Raw genomic sequence first — 20,465 nt, 5'->3', positions numbered from 1 at the left:
ACATTAAATCACCCTCCCACCCAGCTTGCACCGGTCACCCACCACTCTGGTTGCCATGGCAACTGAGGAAGAGGTAGGGATTTTTAAACGACTGCAGCTCAGGGTATCCTGGAAAATATTACAGCGCAGTCCCCACCCTGTTATTGATGATCTGTGAGGTTGTACATTTCATTACTCAGGAATAAATATGTGATTGGTGTTGGACTGTGCCTAGCTGTGGCACACATGAATCTTTCTTTTTTCAGTACACAGAAAGATCACGATGACAGCTAGCGGTGCCTTATAAGGACCGCTAGCTGTCTTTCAGACTGGGGGATTTATATTTGTACTCACCAGTTGTTTATTACTTGCTGTTCTCTCTTCGATCTCACTGCTTATTTACAGTGATGCAGTTGTTTATGATACTAATGCACACATGGGAACTGTTTCAGAGATGGCACTGATTGTCTGCCCTTGCTGCTCAAAATTGAGGGCATATTGATCCTCCAGTTTAATGATTCTCAAGCTCTCGACCTCTGCATGCCTACATACAAAAGAGCTAAAGTACTCCTTCATCCATTGGCCAATCAGTTCTTTTCACAATAAAATCATTTCTGGGAATGCTGTAATTTCCAACTTCTGAGCTGTCACCAACATTTAAAATAACAATTTACGACTGAAAGCTGATAACTCACACTTTTTAAAAAAAAAATATATATATAATGTGTTATAATGATGTCAGTGATGAGACACAGTGTAACCCCACCTTAGTGCATTGCTTTGATTTATTACATCAATACTGTGGATACAAATCACACTGGTGCATTAATAAGGGCATGAAGTGGGTGTAATGAGCGGCTTGTTTTATATGCTATTTTTAAACTGCGCGGTTCTTTTTCCTTTTATCTTGAATGTAGTCGATAAATAGAATTCAAGATGACAGCAATGAAACTCTGGCATGGATACTGTCGCATGTTCAAGTATTTTCCATCTTTGTCCTGAGTCTAACCTCCATGAAAGCCTGACCTGTTCAAAAATGCTAAGATCTTAAGAGTGGGGGGTTGAAGACTCTGTCTGCAGAACAAGTTTGGCAACCTTGCTGGTGGAAAGTGCAGTAGCCTTTTAACCTGCTTTTTAATCTCTGTCCTCCCAGCATTATCTGCACACTCCCAGTTTCTCAAAGTATATTTTTTGCTTTGTGCTCATACATGTAAGAATCACAGGAATTTTTTTTAAGAGCTGTGGAAGAGCTTGGAATATATGTATATTTGTAACAGTAATAAACTGAGACTAAAGCCTATTTGGTTAATATTATTGTAGTTTTTGCAACTATTAAAGTGTCAAAATATGGTTTGGTGAGCATCCAGTCAGTTTCCCTGTTGGAGTTTCTATAAAGGAATACAAGCTTGTATATAACTAGAGGGTACCACATGTTAGATTCACCAGTGATTTGAATCTTTCCAAGACAACAGAATAACTCGGTGATAAACAGCTGCTTATCATCACTGGGTGTGCACAACGCTTTGTTCATAAAATAATGCTAGACAAAACAGGTCGGGTTATCACAGTCTTCTAATCAGATATTCACTTACAGAGTTTATTGTTCACACTTTATGTTAGTCAGCCTCAATGTGAGTGTATATATCTTTCTCTTTCTATATTTGAAAGTAGTTGTGGCTTCAGATGCATCATAGACTATGACTAGAGTACTGTCTCCAGAAGTGTGTGAAGATCATGAGCCTGTGTACTGAAAACAAACAAACAAAACAATTAGATTACCTTTATGTAACATAGGTAATTGAATTTGCTGTCTCGGAGTACAGAATAGCATTTACTTGTATTGTTTACCATTAGTTGTTATATCCAGGGTTATAGCATTCATATGGATCTAATTTGCCTTAAAGAGTCCACTGACAGATTTTTTTTTTTTTTAAACTGTTTTATTTATGCACATAAGCATGTCATCATAAAACAGGAAAAACTACCGCAGCAATAGAATCACATTACATTCCTTATGGTCACAGTCCTGACTAACTTTGAAACATTAACTTTCACTACTTCAAAGTGCTACAAGAGCTTTTATAACCCACAGCCCTGTAAAATGACTGTAAAGTGTATCACCCGATGGAAGAATCGCTTCCTTTGTCTCTGTGTTATCCCTTTCTCTTCGCTTTGCATCTCTCTATGTTAATCCTGTAATCTGAGAGCCACTTCAGCACTGCTCCCTCAGCCATGTGACATTAATGCTCCAGAGGCAATGCCTTTGTCATATCTCGACATGCAGTCGTGTAATTTAAATGCACATGAGCACAAACACATCAGAGCAGAATAGCTCTGCTGCTGTAACACTGCAGCTTTGACACCGACTTTCTGATGGCTTTCCATTGACTGGCAGCCAATGGACACCGATTGATTTTAATCTCCATTAAACCTGCCAGTCAACATTTCTCTCACGGCCTAGTTATTTTCTGATAAGTGTCCAAGTTATCATCTGTTTAGTCATTGTGTGCTCGGGGTGCCATTAAGTAATTGGCACAATGATAGCTATGTATGGTATCCAACTGTGCAAGATACCACTATGCCATTTGTACCACATCTAAACCAGGGAAAATTAGTCACACACCATTTAACATTTCCTTCTTGCTAGGAGAAAAACCTTAGCAACACACACACTAAAGCTACATTACAAAATGTTATTATGTTATTAATGCCACTCTTAATGCTGTTAATGTTGTGACTATGACCAAATGTGTCTCTGACGTTGAATCATTTTTCATTTGCACAAGTTGGGCAAAGTGTTGAAATACTGGTTTGATTGCTGGTTTCTAGCTCAGCAGCTCTGGGCTAAGGTTGTTTTTCGGCAAAATGACTTCCTCCAACCTTATTCTATGTCCTCAGCTTCATTTGCAGCTGTCCATACAAATCCAAAACATTTTTGTCAGTGCAGGGCACAATAATCCTTGGGCTTTTAGTTAAGCATGTTGCAGAGAGTGCACTTGGCAAACCATGAACTGTGCCTCCAGTATCAGTGGAGCAGATATAGTTTTCAAAAGAAATGTTGCTGTGTGCAGCAGCATCTTATAGCTGTGTCCATGACCTGGAGTTGCTTTGCATTGAAAATACTTTGGCAAGATGATCATCAAATCGTAAGTCTGATCCATCCCAAATCCTAAATCAGTAAAGAAGATTAAACTTCTGTGCACCAAATACCTTTCTGCTCCGCCCATAACACTGCTACAGCTATACCCTGTATAACCAACCGTGCTTCTACCAGCTGTGCCATTTTTTTTTTTTTTTTCCACAAACATCTGATGAAATTACTTGGGCTCTCTTTAGATGTTGATGCAACAGATGTTTGTGGGTTAGTGGAAAGACATTGTGTAAGAACAGCATTATACTGATGCAATTTTTCTAGGAGAAATACTATTTTGATTAACACCCTGTACACACTCTAAGGAGTTCAAGAACACTGTTTGATGGATGTCCCTGATGCAAGGAGAGATTCGATGTTTCTCTGAAGGACAGAAGGGTAGATTATAATTATATTACATATTGTTATCCTGTTGCCAAATCTCCTCAACTAAATCAAGGTAGACGATGTACAGTGCTGCCAAATATATTCTGTGTATTGATTCTGAGTAGAGCCTTAATACATATGTTGTTCAAGGTTTCCTTGGCCTTACTAAAGAAACACAGGAGAGATTCTCATCTCTTTCAGCATGAATGCAGCCTGTGATTTTAGGTGAATATTATTCACTGTAGAAATCAAAAAATTAAAACTACATCTCAAAGCTAGAAACTCCTGAGAGATGCCAGCTGTTGCAGAAGAAGGTATTTCACACATCTGTTTTCAATACACTGCTGTCCACTGTGTTCTCTTTCCAAGGTTGAATTCCTTCTCCAAGTCAAGCACAATCTGGGTTATTAGCATCAGCTTAAAGTTGACCTCTTATTGTGTGAAAATTAAATAAGGCTACTGATTTATAACAATTAATTTTGGATCGACTTCTGTACCTGTCACTCATGTAGCATCAGGAAAATCTGGCACACTGAGCCTTTTACGGTTAACGGCAGAGAATCCTAAAGAGGTTAATAAACTGACAGAACAAAATCAACAAAGAAAGATGTGACAGCTGGATGAAGTGTCAGGTCATCCTTAAATTCTTTAGTTTTCCCTGCACATGTTTAGTAACGTGAGCCTCTTTGTGTTTAGCTTAAGATGCTCTTCTTACTTCTGCCTTTTCTCCAGTGGACCTGACAGTTGTGCAGGTTTTAATGGAGAGGTCTTGGGCAGGCACCATGGGCGGGCTCACACTCACTTCGCAAACACTGGGATTGTTTTTACAGTTTGGACTCATGCCAGGTCACCCGCCAAACCACATGGTCAAGAAAACAACGAGACTATCCACAGACAGAAATCTCCTTTACACAAAGAGAGAAGTGTTTGTTAGGAAATGGGTGGGCGGGTCTAATTATTGGATGTGTATGAATGAAGGAGTACAGAACAATCTGGGTTAATCTGTATGCATCTGCCTACAAAAGGCATGATGTTTCTCTGTTAAAGTCCACGACTTGATTTATTTCAGGATGAATAGCATTCTTCTTGATCATATGAACAATGGGACTGCTACATGGCACCACCATCAACTTTCAGACTCTTAACATTTCAGACATACTACATGGATAATTACTGGATATGACCACTAATTTGGCTGTTACTTCTTGGACAGTTAAGATCAGTTCAGCTGGCTAGGCTGTACGTGACCTGTAATTAAAGATAATCTGTTGCTCCCTCTCAGTTAGAGCAGGTGACAGTGGAACGTGTTGTAGTGTGGGTGTTGTTCAGGGTCACAAGACTCACCTGGCTATGAGAGGAATGTTGTCCTGTTGCAACAAGCCTCTGTTAGGTTCGACACCTTGACCGTCTGACAGACAGCCTCCGGGGACTAATGTGAGCGCACTCAGGTCTCAGAGGGTAAACAATTCCAGCACAAAGTCTTCACAGACATCAGATGGTCTCCATGTTCAAACACTCCCGGTGACCTTCTTCGCATGGGTGAGTCGTGGCATATCCTCTGGCTACTGTAGCTGGATGGGGGATCAGCTTTGTCCCACTCTGGCTCACAAGTTTAAACAAAGTTTAGCTAATGGAAAAAATGGGCAGCTTTGTGTACTAATATGGTCAAAGAAGCCTTTGAAAGGCTTCTTCCCTTCATGCTAGAATAGATGGTGAGTGTGAAGCCAAGCAGCTGCTGCCGAGGCCTCCAGTAGTCAATTTAGAAAAGTCAAGGATGTGTCAAAATAAATATACTATTCAGCGTGTTAATAAAAGAGAGCTGCTGTGTACTTTATCCCACGTGTGGCCATTTGGCCTCAGGCACCGTGTATTTCTAGTGGTACTGTATGCTTTTCATTCACTCTGTTGTATATTTCGGTACGTTTGCTTTTTTTCTTTAGAAAAGAGTGATTATTGTTAAAGTGGAATACATGTTATGACTAGTATTGTTTGACAGTTTGTCTAGTTAATTGTAGTTTGTTGGCTTTCAAGAGCAAAAAGCAGTGATGTGGACAAGTATCTAGTGCTTTGGATTTGTCAGAGTAGCAGTTCGTTATAAACACAGTCTGCCTTGAGACAAAGTTTTAAAAAACAATTTGTTTAAAAGTTAAATTATATCTTATGTGACTGCTTGTGTTAATTATATCTCTTTTAGAGGTTTGCTCCTTTTGTTGTTGTTGTTAGAATCGGCACATCTTAAAGGAGTTATTTGGTGCTTAAGAATAAAAATAATAGAAGGCGACAAATTTTTCTGGTGGTTGGAAAAAGTTGCTGACATCCTTCATTTAAAAAAAAAAAATACAGCTGCTGCATAGAGGAAACCCATATGAACCAAAAAGTGACAAAAATGGGACAGTGATGCTATCGGGCCCTATTTAGGTTGACCAAAGATATTGCCATAGGAAATGCCCTCACTTTCTCCTTTGGAAGAAATAACTAGTTTGTTTCCTCGGCTCGCTGAGAATAGCGACCCACAATCTTCGATTACCGCTAAGGACGTGACCTGACCAGACTAAATTTAAAAATGCTTCACACTGAACTTGATGCATTCAGTCTGTGTGGAGCATTTGACTTATAGGAAATCACTGGAAAAGGTCAAGTGAACAGGGTTATAATCTGCTGGGCTATTCGTCACCACGACAAGATGTCCAGACATTTCTGCAGTTCAGCACAACCTCTGTGGTTTATGATGCTGAGCCTCACACCACAGTGTAGGGACAGTGTAGAGATATTTTTGTGGTATGCTCACGACAGCATACTTGTGGATATCTGGACATCTCATCTTTATTTCCCAGACAGCAGATATGTCCTTTGTGCACTTGATTTCCTTGTTGAAGATAAACCATCGGGTTGGCGAGCACACTCTGCAACTTTCTTCTCTCTTTGTCATGTTTAACAAGATTACTATACTTGTACATGTGTTCCAGGTTGTTTTGTTTTTTTTCGGGGGGGGTGTTCCTAGTGAGTTTTGATGTTTGTTTTTCTTTTAAAATCTTCCCTTATGTTTTACTTTGAGGCTTTAGCAACAACCTTAGCATCTGTCACCCTTGGCTGAAAGCAGAGAGGCAAATGTTTCAAGCACAGTTCAGTCTGGTCACAGGTCAAAGTACAGTCTGAGTGAGATGACTGAAGGGCTCTGGTCTTAACCTCCTAAGACCCGAACTCTTTCATGGCATGCATTTTTAATTTCTCTTTGGTATTGGGGCTGACTGGGACCTGATGAATGTAAAAACAAAGAATTACCTGATTTTATTTTTATTTTTTATTATTTTTCTGTTTTTACCTGATTTTTGCTCCTGAGAAAAATGAGATCCACATATGAAGACATTCATTTGAATTTTTGATAGAACAGTGTCAGTATAATGTCCTTGTAAGTGGATATCAGGCCTTTATAAAGCAATGTATTTTGGTCCAGGCAACCCAAAATGTGGACACCAGGTCCTAGGAGGTTAAACAAGACTAAAGATTTAAACTTTGAAAGTTTAGCTGTTACAGATTGTCCCTCAGAGCCAGCATTTTAACATCACAATGGCACTTGAGGAAGTGTTGGGGGAATTTCCAAAGTCATCAGGTTTTATCTTGTCATGATTATTAAAATTTTGACAAATCTGGTAGTTGGATATTTTTGTCAGAACAAAAGTAGGACCTAAAACAGGAACCTAAAATATACTGTCTCTAGTATTTGGGGGGAGGGGTTACTTAAATGATCCCAGATTTGTATTTATTTATTCATTCATTTTTTAATAATCTTCCTCTTGTAAAACTTTCATTGAGACGGTCATCAGCAATGCTGCTCGTTTGGGACAGCTGAACTGTGTATTTTTATCTGTGATAGACGGGCAGGCCAGATAGTTGAGCAGGATTGTGCACATTTCCTACGTTACTGTGGAAACTTACAGCTGCTACAGACCAAACCAAATGTGTAGCTTGTACTGCAGCAGCCAGAAAGGAGAGTCACGTGATTGGATCATCAGGAAGATTGAACCATTGTATATTCCAGTTTGACATAGTCTCTAAATGTTTTAAATCTCCCCCATCATTAGGTCAGTATGCAGAGTGATTTGTACAGCAGCTCGGGGATTAGTAAAAGGCCTGCTTTAGCTTTTCCCCCCTCACTGACCAAACCAGTCTCTAAAGACCAGAAGGTATCACACACTGCTCGCCACGGTCATTGTAAACACTCCCTTCTAATTACTACTCGTTAGATCTTCAGAGCAAAGAAAATCCTGAATAGGAGGGAGTGGACATGAGAAGACCTGAATTTTCTAATCCAGTCAAATTATCTTCCCCCTTTCAAGTGTCACACTCTCATTGCAGGGCTCTATTGAGTAAATGATATAACCGAGTCTTTTGGGGGCAGAGGACATTGTACTTGCCTTTCAAAAATCATGACCCTACCTCATTAAACATTAGCAGAATCAGAGGTTCATGTTGTAGTACAGTACAATTGTGGCTGGAAGCTTGCTGTGGTTTAATTGAAGAGAACAGAAATTATCAGTCTTTGTTTTTAGCACTTTTCAAGTTGTCTTAATTGTGTTTTATTCTTTTTGAAAAGCCAGTTTAACTACGCAGCACAGTGGGGTTGTGGCTAGCTCTGTTGCCTCACAGTAAGACGGTCCTGAGTTTCCTAAGTTATACTGAGTTTGACTCCACCATCTGGCCAAGATCTTTCTCTGTGGCACTCTAACTGGGTACTCTGGCTTCCTCCTTCAGTCCAAAAACAGTAAGCCACTTTTATGCAGTTAGTTGGGTTAGGTTAATTGGTGATTGTAAATTGCCCACAAAAAATTGATTTGAATGTGAGTGGAAATGGTTGTTTGCCTCTCTGTGTTATCCCTGCATCAGATTGGCGATCTGTCCAATGATAGCTGGGATAGGATAAGGATAAGTGGAAGAGAATGGATGGATGGACAGTTTAACTAATGTGGTCAATATGTCACTCTAATTTGGTCAAGACTCACTGTCCTCTCTTTGTGTCTACAGTGCTCTCTGACGGAGGCCAAACTCTGAGGTGGAGGAGGCTGTAAAGAGGTCCTGAAGGAGCCTCCCACCCTCCCTGCCTGACCAGTTAGACATTGGATCGCCATGCCTCCTCGGAAGCGTGGTGGGGGTAGCGGTGGTGGCGGCAGCGGCGGTCGCGGCGGCTTCTCTGCCATCTTCTGTTGTTTTAACAACAGAGACCATCCAGAGATCACCTACAAACTGCGGGATGACTTTGCTCTGCAGTCCATGGAGCCATCACTGCCCATGCCGGGAAATGATGAGCTGGATAGCATGTTCGCCGAGTTGGTGGTAAGACACTGTTCCATTTTGTTTTTTGTTTTTTGCACATCTAAACACTTACAGAAATCAGTAGGTAATCCTGATGTGTCTTATTCAGGATTACTTACTGGAACTTTTATTGTCATGAAAGTATTAAAAATAAATAAAGGTTTCCAGCAAGTTTGAATTCCAGCACTTCTTTAAAATAAAAGGCCTGTACTTAGCACTGTACCACTGGGCCACCATGGGATAATTATGATCTTTAAAAACCACCCTACCATACAAATCAAGACAATTTACAGTGAAATACTTGAAATATTTTCCAAACTGACTTCAGTGGATGTTTTAAATTGGCTTTAAAATATATTCTTACTACATTGTTTACCCTGTCTGTTACATTTTAAGACATTCCCAAATAAACTGCCACTTCCTCCCAGTTTAAACTTACACTAACTTGTGAATAACAGGGCCAGACTGCTTTTTTTCCCCCGTCTTATTGTCACTTCTAATTTGTCGTGCCCTCCTCTCTCGCTCTCTCTTCTGGCCCCGTTTCCTCTCTCATGGTTGCCACAGTAATCTAAGCATGACATTTTTGCACATCAATAGGCCTTATTCAGGAGCTCTTAATGCCTCTGCCTCCTCCATCTGCTAATTGCTTGTTTTTGTCTACCACTCTTTATGAAGACATAATTGAGTACGTTGAGTGTAACGACAAAGAGGCTTTCAGTTGCTCTGTTTACTAGAAGAAAACAGCCACGTGCTTTTCTTTTCACCCAGTATGAGCCACCATGTGCTTGTATAATCAGAATGGGTTTGCTGGGGGGAAAAAAGGCTCATGTTGGGGAAACAGATTTTGAACATCTGCTCTGTTACGATCAGTTAAACTCGACCTTTGAATTTGAAATTTACTCAGACAGTCAGGTGAAGCTACTTTTCCTATCATGCGTTCATACCCAACATAAAACACATACATGCTTTTTATGATTTAGGGAGTAATTGAGTCATTTCCCCAAACACACGTGGCCCTTTTACTGAAGACATCAATAGGGACTTGATCATTGCACATATTGATTCACCAGGCCTACATTCTTTAGCAAATGAAACCCCCCAAAGGCACGTCCCATGATGACTACTTGTCATTAAAATATTTTGCAATTATTCTGTTGGGTAAACTGCGTTAACATAATCTCCATTTGTTGCTTAAATGTCAACTAGAAAACAATCATCTTGTGTTTACACATATTTAAAACTGCCTGCTATACCATTTCTCCTGGAGGTAAATTGCTCAACAGCCTTCCCATAATTTCCACTGCCTCTTTCACATATAGTCATTCAGCTACAGTTCAGCACAAAAAACCCATAAATTCCTCAGATAAGTTACAGATCTTGCTGATAATGTCTCAGTCAGTTTTTTTCCCTGGTATTTAGTCAGACGCTTCCCAAAAGCACCCTTTACGCGCCTCTGTGAAATGTCTTTTATACGTTGTGACACATGTTGTTTCCAGATGTTTGTTACCACATGTTGAGCAGGCAAACCACACCTTATCGTTTCCCCATTACTCACACATCTAAAGCTGGGAAGACATCTGATTTGTTTCAAAATCGCACTGAATATATGATGAGACCATCCAGTGATACTATGAAGAGATTGAGCCAAAAATGGCTAGCAGAGCTATGTTTTGTTTGGTTTGATGTCAGTTGTTTGTAAATTTGCAGGATGACTGTTTTGAGAATGATGCTCGATATTTTAACACTCAAGTTATCAATACGGGTTTCATAATCTAACATTCACAGATTTGTTACTGTGAGTCCTCAGCACCAACATTTCTTAACCTTTTTTCTCCTTTTTCATCTTCATTTTGCAGGATGAGCTTGATCTTACAGAGAAACACAGGGAAGCCATGTTCGCACTGCCTGCAGAGAAGAAATGGCAAATCTACTGCAGCAAAAAGAAGGTAAACAGATCTCTGTTGGTTGCATAGCACATTACACCGTATCAGCCTTCATAGACTCGCTGCTGTCTGCCTTTTTTTTTTTTTTTGGGGGGGGGGGGGCTACAAATAACCCAGTAGCCAATTTTATGTAATCTCCTCCCTCATTGATTTGTTGATCCCTTGAGCTGTGTGTTTTCTGAGTCTTTTATCGCTGGATCCCTATGCTTACCGCAGACTATTTTATTTTGATGTAGTGAATATGTCACTGCTTACAGTAATATTCAGGACATAGCATTGTGAACCACCTTTTGCTAATTTAATAGTGTGCCTCCTTAGGAATTCAACTTGACAGATAATTAAAATACAAAGGGTAGCTGAAAGGGTGTGTTGATGGAAACTAGAAGTTAAAGTTGACGTACGTCTGTACTGGTTTTAATCTCTCACAAAAGAGGGAAGTGGCTAAATGACATGAGGGAAGTTTGATACTACGCCAGTGCAGTATATTTAAGGCTTCTGCCAGAAACCGGTTAGTCTGCAGTGTTCTCATCTAAATTATCAAACCATTCCTGTAATGTAGAGGCTTCGGTACTATACCTTCCCCACCGAAGTAGTTCTGGTATCCCCAATATTTTGCTTTAAGAAATAAGTAACTTACATTTCAAACTTGGTCTCATTTTCATTGCATCTGCCTACTGTTTGTATAGGCAATTAATGTATTGCTTATGCAAGCCATTATCAGTCAAACAGATAAACAGCTAAACATTTCAACAAAACACATCATTCCCATTCCACAAAGTGCTTGTAATATCCCTGCATTAATCCCTTGTTCTGTTATACATCTCTTGAGTTACAGTCACTTTCTCCCTCGCTACAAAGTAAATCTTTTCTACTTAAAAGAGCTCCTTTGTGAATAACTTCCTTGAGCGGATGCTACATGAGGTGCATATAAAAATAGTGCGTAGAGGGAGTAAAGCGAAAGCTAAATCTGGCCTCCTACATTAGATAATCCACTAACAGGGAAGGTACTGTCAGAAATGATGAAGTTCTGAAGATTTCAAAGTTCCTATTTTTTCCCTTTAAATTTTGACAGCACATTTCCTCCTACACAGTGTGGTTTTTCTCTTCTTCTCTTCCTGCCTGATTCAAAAATGAAGAAAACTTGGCATATTTTTTATCCCAATTATTTTTTTTAATTCTCTTTTAGGTAACACACCTATCCCATCAAAGCATTCATGTAGACACAACATATACTCTACTACTCTGTGACAGTGTCGTGTTTCATTATGGCCTTCCGGATAAAAGGAACGTCAGCTGTTTCTCCACATAACAATGCATCCTCAGTATGCAGCAAAATGCAGACGCCTGTTCTGGTTTAGCTCAGTGCAAGTTCAGCTACCTCTTAATGTGCCCACACATTTTTACAGCAGTGTTTCAAGGCCAAAGGTATGAGGGTGTAGGATATCCTGTCCTGACTAGTATGCAGACGGGCCATGCAGATTTATTAATCTTTTCCTACATCTGGTAACAAACTGGATGGTGAGGAGTACTGGGACTTAGCCAGATGGATTGGATATTTAGATTATGTGTGTGCACTATGTAAATCCCCAGATAAAACAGCTGCAGAAAGGCATAGATGTTATTAGGCCAGAACAGCAGAGCAAAAAAAAAAAAATCACCATTGTTTGAAATGTCAGTTTTCTTCCTGCTTTTGCTTTAGCCAGCGCAGAGAGTTTAAATATGCATGAAACAAATGTAGCTCTTGGCAATGAATTGAATAGGTGTGTTTCCCAAAATGTCAAATTACTCCTTGTAAAGATTTGTGTTTGAGCCAAAAGTGTGTATTCATGTTGATGGATAATTTCTTTGCAGAAATGGTACGTTTCCAGCACAGTTAAGTTATTGGATATGACGAGAAGCTCGAGGAGCCACGTCAAATTTTCCTCTTTCGCTGGACACATACTTTAAGTATAGGTACACTTATGGCTTACTTTAGCTGCAGACAGCATCAACTAGTCAGTCACAACAAGGCAGGTGATGGAGAGTGCTGCATGCTCCTGCATCTACTGTGCCCCAGTTAGTGGCCTTATTTCAGTAGCATCTCAGTGCACCTTAAAAGTAAACCTCAGAATCGTTGCTTCACTTCTTTTGTGTTAAAGGGAAGTTGGGGGAGGATTTAGGTGCGTCAGACCTTTTTAAATGCAGTGTGGACCTACAGAATAAGGGTGAGGGAGGAGAGACAGAATAGACATCAATATTGCTGACTCTGCAGAAAACTTTGGCTCCAACTCGGACAGATAAAAACTCACCATCAGAGATTCAGAGGGGAAGGGTGTGTGTGTGTGCACGTGCGTGCGTGCGTGCGTGCGTGCAGAGAAAAGAGGAAGCACTTAGTTGTCCAAAGCAAACAGGAAGGCTTCACTTCCACAGGTGCTTCTTTTGTATGTGAGCAGCGGGTGGGTGAGTGAGGGGGTGATAAGGAGGAAGATGGGTCATTGTCGGGGCACTCAAAGCCCAAGTGATGAGGGTGCTCTTTTTCCACCAGTTGTTTCTTGGCTTCAGAAGTCAAGCTGGATGTGGAGGAGATAAGTCATTCAAAGCTTTAGCTGTTTAGTTTGGCCAGACACCTGAGCTGATGAAATCATGCTGTTGAGAATCAATCTGCTTCCTGTCTCTTGTCTTTTGTCCATTTTCTTCAAGGCTACATCATCTGCCAAGAAGAAGATTTACTGATCTGGTTGTCAGCAAAGATTTTTTTTGTTGGGTTTCAGATTTTAACGTGAGGAAAAAAGAAAAGTTTAACTTCTAACTTCTTAAGTTCTGAAACGGGCTAACTATTAAATGCACAGTTTAAGATTTCGTAATGTGTCTCTGACCTTTATTTTTTTCAAATGTGAAAAAAAAAACCCCTCAAAATACACTCCTAGCCTGTCATCATAACTCTAAATAAACTGACCGCTGACTTAGAAGTTAAAGGAGTAACTCTTTAAAATGTAAAAATGGTCCCACCTCTGCGTCTCCTTCGCCTCTTCAAACTGACTGGACATTTTCCAGGACCCATCTGGTCAAGCTGGCACTGGTCTTGAGTGGAACAGCAGGATCAGTCCTTCCTGTCACAGCACAAACCTTGCAGACCAGCCAAGGCCCACAGTTTCGACCAAGAGCGGCCAAATCTCTACAGGCTTGCTGTATTAACTGACGCCCAATTAGTTTCTGATGGTCACAGTTCACTTGTGCCTAATGGAGCATGAGTTAAACTGAAAGCCAAGAAAGCTTTTATGTACATGCCAAGGTTAGCTTCAAGTCACTTTAACCTCAGTGTTTTAGTAGTCTTTTTAAGTCAAATATGAAATCATCTCAGAAGTGCCTAGCAAGTTTTTTTGTTTTGTGTTTCCCCCCCTCCTTTAAACTTGCAATGCAAACGTGCCCGTGAGCAAGATTAATCTCACCATAAGTCAGGCCATGTCCTTAATCCACGGTTTAAACATGCGTTTGCTAATCTCACGATTTTCTCAAGCAGCTGTGCACTCGTATTTTGGCATTTTTCACCACCTCCTGAAACTTAGTGAAGCTCTGGAGGATAAAATAGCTTGAATATCTGTGTCGCCCTACTTTGAGCTCTCGATTCGTTTTTGGCTGGTGGCTATTTAAGCTCCAGTCCGTCTGTTCCCTGTCCATTTGTCTGTGTTTGTGTCTTTCAAAGCCAATCAATCTGAAAAGTGACGGAAAGAGGAGAAAAAAATAATTTGCTTTGAAGTTAGACTTCAGAGTATTCAAACATGTGACATGAACCAAATAACTTTTCTTCTCATGTGAAATATGTCCTTCCAAACCACATTCTTATGTAACTTTGAAAAATGAAAATCATACCCAGTTAATATTTATGATCTAATGCCGCGTGTTTTCCTTCATTTTAATTTTCTGGTCTACTTTAATGACAGTGAAATGTATTTCATTTTTCTGTTTTTTCAGGAACAAGAAGAAAACAAAAGTGCAACTAGCTGGCCAGAATATTACATTGATCAGCTCAATTCAATGGCAGCTGTAAGTAGTAACATGAGCGAGATGTCTTTTTTTGAATTTACTAAATGGTCTTTTCTTTTATGTAATGTAGTGATGAGATATGATGACTTTTAAACATTTTGCACGTTTGTGGTGCTGAAATATTACAACCAGATTTTTACACTTTTTTTTTTTGATTTTTTTTCCCTTATTGACATTTGTTTTGTTTTTTGTAACCTGTTTGTCATTAAGAAAATTAACTTTATTTTGGCCTCAGATCTTTATGATGTTCAATCTTTTGTTGAACAGAGAAAGACGCTCCTCGCTCTGGAGAAAGAGGATGAGGAGGAGAGGAACAAAACTATAGAGAACTTGAAGACGGCTCTGAGGACCCAACCTATGAGGTGACCAAAAAGTTTAGAACAGCAAATAAATACACTCACATCCACATTAAAAACTATGGCAGATCCTAAGGATGAAAAACAAATGAACACATTAAATTCAGTTTTAAGGCTACATGACTATCAGGTAAGTATCTGATGTTGCACACTACCAAGACGCAGTAAATAAACTGGAGGTCTGTAGCGTGCAAGCTGATAGCTGTTGATATATTTTTCTTTTTCATGTGCCCAGATAGTTTATGTATCTAAACTCAGTCCCCCCCCCCTTTTTAAATGTCACCTGTCATCATATCTCCTATTATTAACCCGCATCGCTGCGTCTGTCGCTCTTTTCAGCTCCTCATACTCGTATGGAAATGCACCCTTTAAAAATTGAACACCCGTAAAGGTTTTTCATTGATATAAAAGAACATTAAAGAAGACCATCTCATTTTCAACACTTACTGAATATGAATTCATTGTACTGCAAGAATACACAAGGACACAAGGAACATTCACTGCAGTTTTAACCCAAAAACTTGGGTATTATCGATGCACTATACTTCTATGGTATAATTAGTATTTCCTTAAGCGCTAAGATCATCTCTGTAAACCGCAATGACGTCTCTGTTCAGGTTTGTGACTCGATTTATTGATCTGGATGGCCTGACGTGTATCCTGAACTTCCTGAAAAGCATGGACTATGACACCACAGAATCCCAGATCCACACGTCTCTCATCGGCTGCATCAAAGCTCTGATGAACAACTCGCAGGGCCGCGCCCACGTCCTCGCTCACTCCGAGAGCATCAACATCATCGCCCAGAGCCTGGCCACAGAAAACATTAAGACAAAGGTGGCAGTCTTGGAGATCATGGGTGCTGTATGTCTGGTGCCTGGCGGGCACAAAAAAATCCTGGAGTCAATGCTGCACTACCAGCGTTTCGCCTGCGAGAGGACGCGCTTCCAGGTGGGTGGGAGCAGTTGAGGGCAGTGCTCTGATTTTAAATCTTTCACAGAGACGTAAAGCAATTTAAAAGCAACATTGCTTGAAAGTATTAATCATCTGTAATGGATTTTCATCTCTCAGACACTTGTAAATGATCTGGACCGGAGTACGGGGCGGTACAGAGATGAGGTCAGCTTGAAAACAGCCATCATGTCCTTTATTAATGCTGTGCTGAGTCAAGGAGCTGGAGAGGTAATATATACTGTTTTCATGCATCTTTTCACACAGGAGTCACTTATTCAAGAGGCTCTTTAAAGCACTGCTTGCATCAGTATCTTACTGCTGTTTTTCCCCCCCCGTTTTAGACTAGTTTGGAATTCCGTATTCACCTCCGATATGAATTTCTTATGCTGGGGATCCAACCTGTGATCGATAAGCTACGCTCTCATGAAAACGCCACGTTAGACAGGTGAGGTGCAACTTCGCTCCAAGACATAATCTCTTCCAAAGTGGTGTCTGTAAACATTTACAGATCAGTCGAACAGCTAAAGAAGTACACAAGCACACATACTGTGAGTCAAAACCTCGTCTTTAAACTCTGCACATTATCCTGGAACCCCCCCAACAACAACAACACAGTAGATTTCAGAGTCTTTCCAACTAATGTGTGTCAACATTAACACTCTGATCTTTCTAAGTGTGCGAGTTCATCACTTAATTCTCTGTGACACTTTCAGGCATTTAGACTACTTTGAGATGCTGCGGAACGATGATGAGCTGGCTGTGTCAAAACGTTTCGAGTCGGTAAGGAAAAGAAACATCTCTCCCTTACTCATCATGTGAGGAACAAATGTTTATTTATTTGGGGTTTTTTCTGCTTCTTATCCAGGTACATGTAGACACCAAAAGTGCCACGCAAGTTTTTGATCTTATCCGGAAGAAGATGAGCCACACTGATGCATATCCGCACTTTATGTCTGTCCTGCATCACTGTCTGCTCATGCCACGTAAGTTTAGTTGTTTGTGACTGGACAAACAGGCTTGATAAATATTATATAATAAGAATGTTGACTTAGTCCTGATTAGTCAGTCCAGAAGGTGGATTAGCACATTCCCAGCCAAACTAAAGCTGTATTCATTCAGACGCTAATATTTAGTTCTGTAACTATTTTCCCTACCTCTCAGTTTCAATGGATTTGAAGTGAAAGAGCCACTGAAGACACGACTGCACGAGGCTTTTTGCTTTAACTCTCACTCTTCTATTCTGTGTTTTTCAGGCATTTTTTTTGAAGAAATAAAAATGGGAGTGAGCCGCAACCAGTGATGTGGTTTCACCCCAGTGTTAGCAATAATCTGCAAACTTAGGAAGGAAAAATAAAACAATTATATATTAAATTTGATGCAGTGCACTTTAAATTTCCACAGTAAAGTATAACAGCAGTACCGCATGTTGTGCACTGTGAGTTTATAAGGCACTAGTTAACATCTTGTCCCCATATGACTGATGCAATTTCACTAATCAGTAGGAAATACATTTGTCATCTTGTTGTAGCCTTTAATTATTTTGCCTCCTTTAGGCTATCTAACCACTGTGGATCCAAGTGTAATCAGTATTTTCTCCAATAACACTGAATGGAAGAAACATGAGTAATGAGAAATTTGCTTTCTTTGCTCTCTTTCTTTTCGTGTCCAGACAAGAGAAGTGGAAACACTGTACAGTACTGGCTGCTATTGGACCGCATCGTCCAGCAGATGGTCTTGCAGAATGATAAAGGTCATGACCCTGACGTCACACCACTGGAGAATTTTAACGTGAAGAATGTTGTCCGGATGTGAGTGCACCGATTTTCCTCTGAACAGACGGACACGTAAACATGGAACAGATTGAAGAATGTAGAACAGGGCTGAAGTAGAAATCCATGTGTTTGACAGCGTTGGTTCAAAAATAGCTCCCCTTTTATGTTCAGAAAAACAATCAGTGAAGTCGTTCGCAGAGACGCTGTAAGTAATTACGTGTGTCATTCTCTCTGCAGGCTGGTCAATGAAAATGAGGTCAAACAGTGGAAGGAGCAGGCAGAGAAAATGAGAAAAGGTGTGTGCGATTATAAATGGAATGGGACAATTTTCTTACCAATGAAAATCACGTTTGAATAAAATCTTGCTTTAATTTCCCCATCACAGAGCACCATGAGCTGCAACAGAAGTTTGAGAAGAAGGAGCGTGAATGTGACGCCAAGACCCAGGAGAAAGAGGACATGATGCAGACCCTCAACAAGATGAAAGAGAAGCTGGAAAAGGAGAGCAACGAGCACAAAAATGTCAAACAGCAAGTGGCTGAACTCACCGCACGACTGCATGAGCTCAGCACCGTATGTTTCCCTTTAAAGTACTTTGCAATTACAATTACCTTCAAATGAAAACCTTAATGAGTAGGATGATGGACTCTGACAGCCAGCGGTGGTCCAGAATAATCATATGACCTAATCTAAGATGTTAGGAGTAGTCCTTTAGATATCACAATGTGATCTAAATTTATTAAAACCTCAAAATGAAGCAGTTTAAGTTGTTTTTTTTTTTCTAGATGAAAAGCAGAAATGAAAAAATGAACCATTTTTAACTTCTGTCTCATTAAAGGTCACTTCTGTTTATTTTCATATATTTCATATATACTGTTACTGTGGCCCTGAGTTCAAACACATGCAAGCCCACAAATTACAATGGAAATTGAGTAAAACATAAAAGAAATAGAAAATGTTCACAAAAAAGTGTTTTCGGGGTGACAACAATGTAACAGAACAGCTGCCGAAGTGACAAGCTACTGAATGACTAATAGCAAACACCTATCTATGCATGAGTCGTGCGATTAAAATGCACATTACCCGCATCTTTTTGTTCCTCACAACAGCGATGAAAACTGTTAAGAAAAAAAACAGAGCTTCCTGTCATTTCCACAGTTTTTATGTCACATTGTTGTCTCCCTAAAAACATGTCCTCTGTATTTTGTGTGCTTTTGCAGTGTTTTTCTATTTGCTGGCATTTTCATAAGTCCAAGTGTGTGTAACCTCTCAGGGCCAACATAGAATGCAGATAAAAGAAGATGACAGCTGATGGTTTTGAGAATCCATTTCAGCTAATGTACCCCTTTTCTGCTGGACTATAATCAGAATCCAGAAAGTTCCCAAGACCAGGAATTTTGTTTCCTGTCTATAGTGACTACAAGTCTACTGAAATGGCACAAAACTCTCATAAAAACTGTGTTGTTGAAGGCCAAATGTAGGTTTAAGAAACTAATAATACACAGCTACCTTACTTGAGAAAGAAACTCATGAAAATAGGAAAACCTTTTGCTTTATGATAACAAAAATTAGACTTTTAGACTGGTATTGTTTTAATTATGAATCAGTGTGGTATGGTTTGTGTTGAAAAAAAGCACATTTTTTTTTTTGTAGTTACAATTCCATTGAATGTGCAGCAATACTCTTTCCATGAGAATTGAACCCCTCTCGTGTTCCCATGTGTCTCTGCAGAGGCAGGCAGCTGTTGTTCCTGGCGGCCCTCCTGTTGCCCCCGGCCCCCCTGGTGGCCCAGTGCCTCAACCAGGCTTTGCAGGAATAGCCCCACCTCCTCCACCACCTCCTGGTGGTATGATGCCTCCTCCGCCACCCCCGCCGCCTCCGCCAGGTGGCCCTCCACCTCCCCCTGGGCTCCCGCCCATTGGAGGTATCCCTCCACCACCAGGAGCGCCCCTGGGATCATCGCTGAAGAGGAAGAACATTCCTCAGCCATCCAACCCTCTCAAGTCCTTCAACTGGTCCAAGTTAGCTGAGGTATGAAGAGCAGAGGCACAGGAGGCCTCCAGATATTCCTGCTCTTTGTTAAAATTTTAAATATAAGATGTCTTTTTTTCCTCTCAGAATAAGCTGGAGGGTACGGTCTGGATGGAGGTGGACGATGCCAAGGTTTTCAAAGTGCTGGATTTAGATGACATTGAAAGAACCTTCTCAGCCTATCAGAGGCAGCAGGTACTGAGAATGATGTAGTTCACTTTTCAGTCTCACCACATGTTGCTGTCTAACATTAGATAAGGCCAAGGGTAGATGGGTGGGCAGAGGGTTCAGTTTGCTTGCAGTTTTTTGGGATTTAGACTTGGCTGCTGTTCAGTTCCTTGGATTTTTTTTACAATTTTTTTTTTTACTGTTGTACAACTTTTCTTTCCTAAGCACAGTTTGGTCATGGGGAAGAGGTCAGATCAATAAAAACAGGAGAAAGGAGATAATTTGAGATACATTTGGCAGTTAATTAGATTCCAGACTTTCATGCTTGAATGATTTTAAACTCCTCACATTTCGAATGGAACGCTTCTTCTTTTTTTCTTTTTTTTTTAATGGTTTAGATCATTCTGCCATA

The 20,465-nt window shown here is 40.2% G+C and overlaps 1 protein-coding gene across 4 annotated transcripts in view; it reads left to right on the top strand.

The window, feature by feature from the left end:
- daam1b (dishevelled associated activator of morphogenesis 1b) overlaps window positions 1-20,465 on the top strand; it is a 42,759-nt gene that overhangs the window by 15,859 nt on the left and 6,435 nt on the right. For all 4 annotated transcript variants that reach the window (XM_006797115.3, XM_006797112.3, XM_006797114.3 and 1 more), the window contains exons 2-15: window positions 8,519-8,827; window positions 10,663-10,752; window positions 14,701-14,772; window positions 15,040-15,134; window positions 15,746-16,079; window positions 16,200-16,310; window positions 16,424-16,527; window positions 16,796-16,862; window positions 16,948-17,065; window positions 17,752-17,890; window positions 18,092-18,150; window positions 18,240-18,427; window positions 19,586-19,885; window positions 19,973-20,080. In XM_006797115.3, coding sequence (XP_006797178.2) covers window positions 8,621-8,827; window positions 10,663-10,752; window positions 14,701-14,772; window positions 15,040-15,134; window positions 15,746-16,079; window positions 16,200-16,310; window positions 16,424-16,527; window positions 16,796-16,862; window positions 16,948-17,065; window positions 17,752-17,890; window positions 18,092-18,150; window positions 18,240-18,427; window positions 19,586-19,885; window positions 19,973-20,080 — 1,992 coding nt within the window. In that variant the 5' untranslated portion in view covers window positions 8,519-8,620. The remainder of the gene's footprint in view (window positions 1-8,518; window positions 8,828-10,662; window positions 10,753-14,700; window positions 14,773-15,039; window positions 15,135-15,745; window positions 16,080-16,199; window positions 16,311-16,423; window positions 16,528-16,795; window positions 16,863-16,947; window positions 17,066-17,751; window positions 17,891-18,091; window positions 18,151-18,239; window positions 18,428-19,585; window positions 19,886-19,972; window positions 20,081-20,465) is intronic.

The sequence above is a fragment of the Neolamprologus brichardi genome, chromosome 15 (genome assembly GCF_056152115.1).
Source record: "Neolamprologus brichardi isolate AB-2024 chromosome 15, ASM5615211v1, whole genome shotgun sequence".
Taxonomy (NCBI): Eukaryota; Metazoa; Chordata; class Actinopteri; order Cichliformes; family Cichlidae; genus Neolamprologus; species Neolamprologus brichardi.
This window is presented reverse-complemented; position numbering and strand designations above follow the sequence as displayed.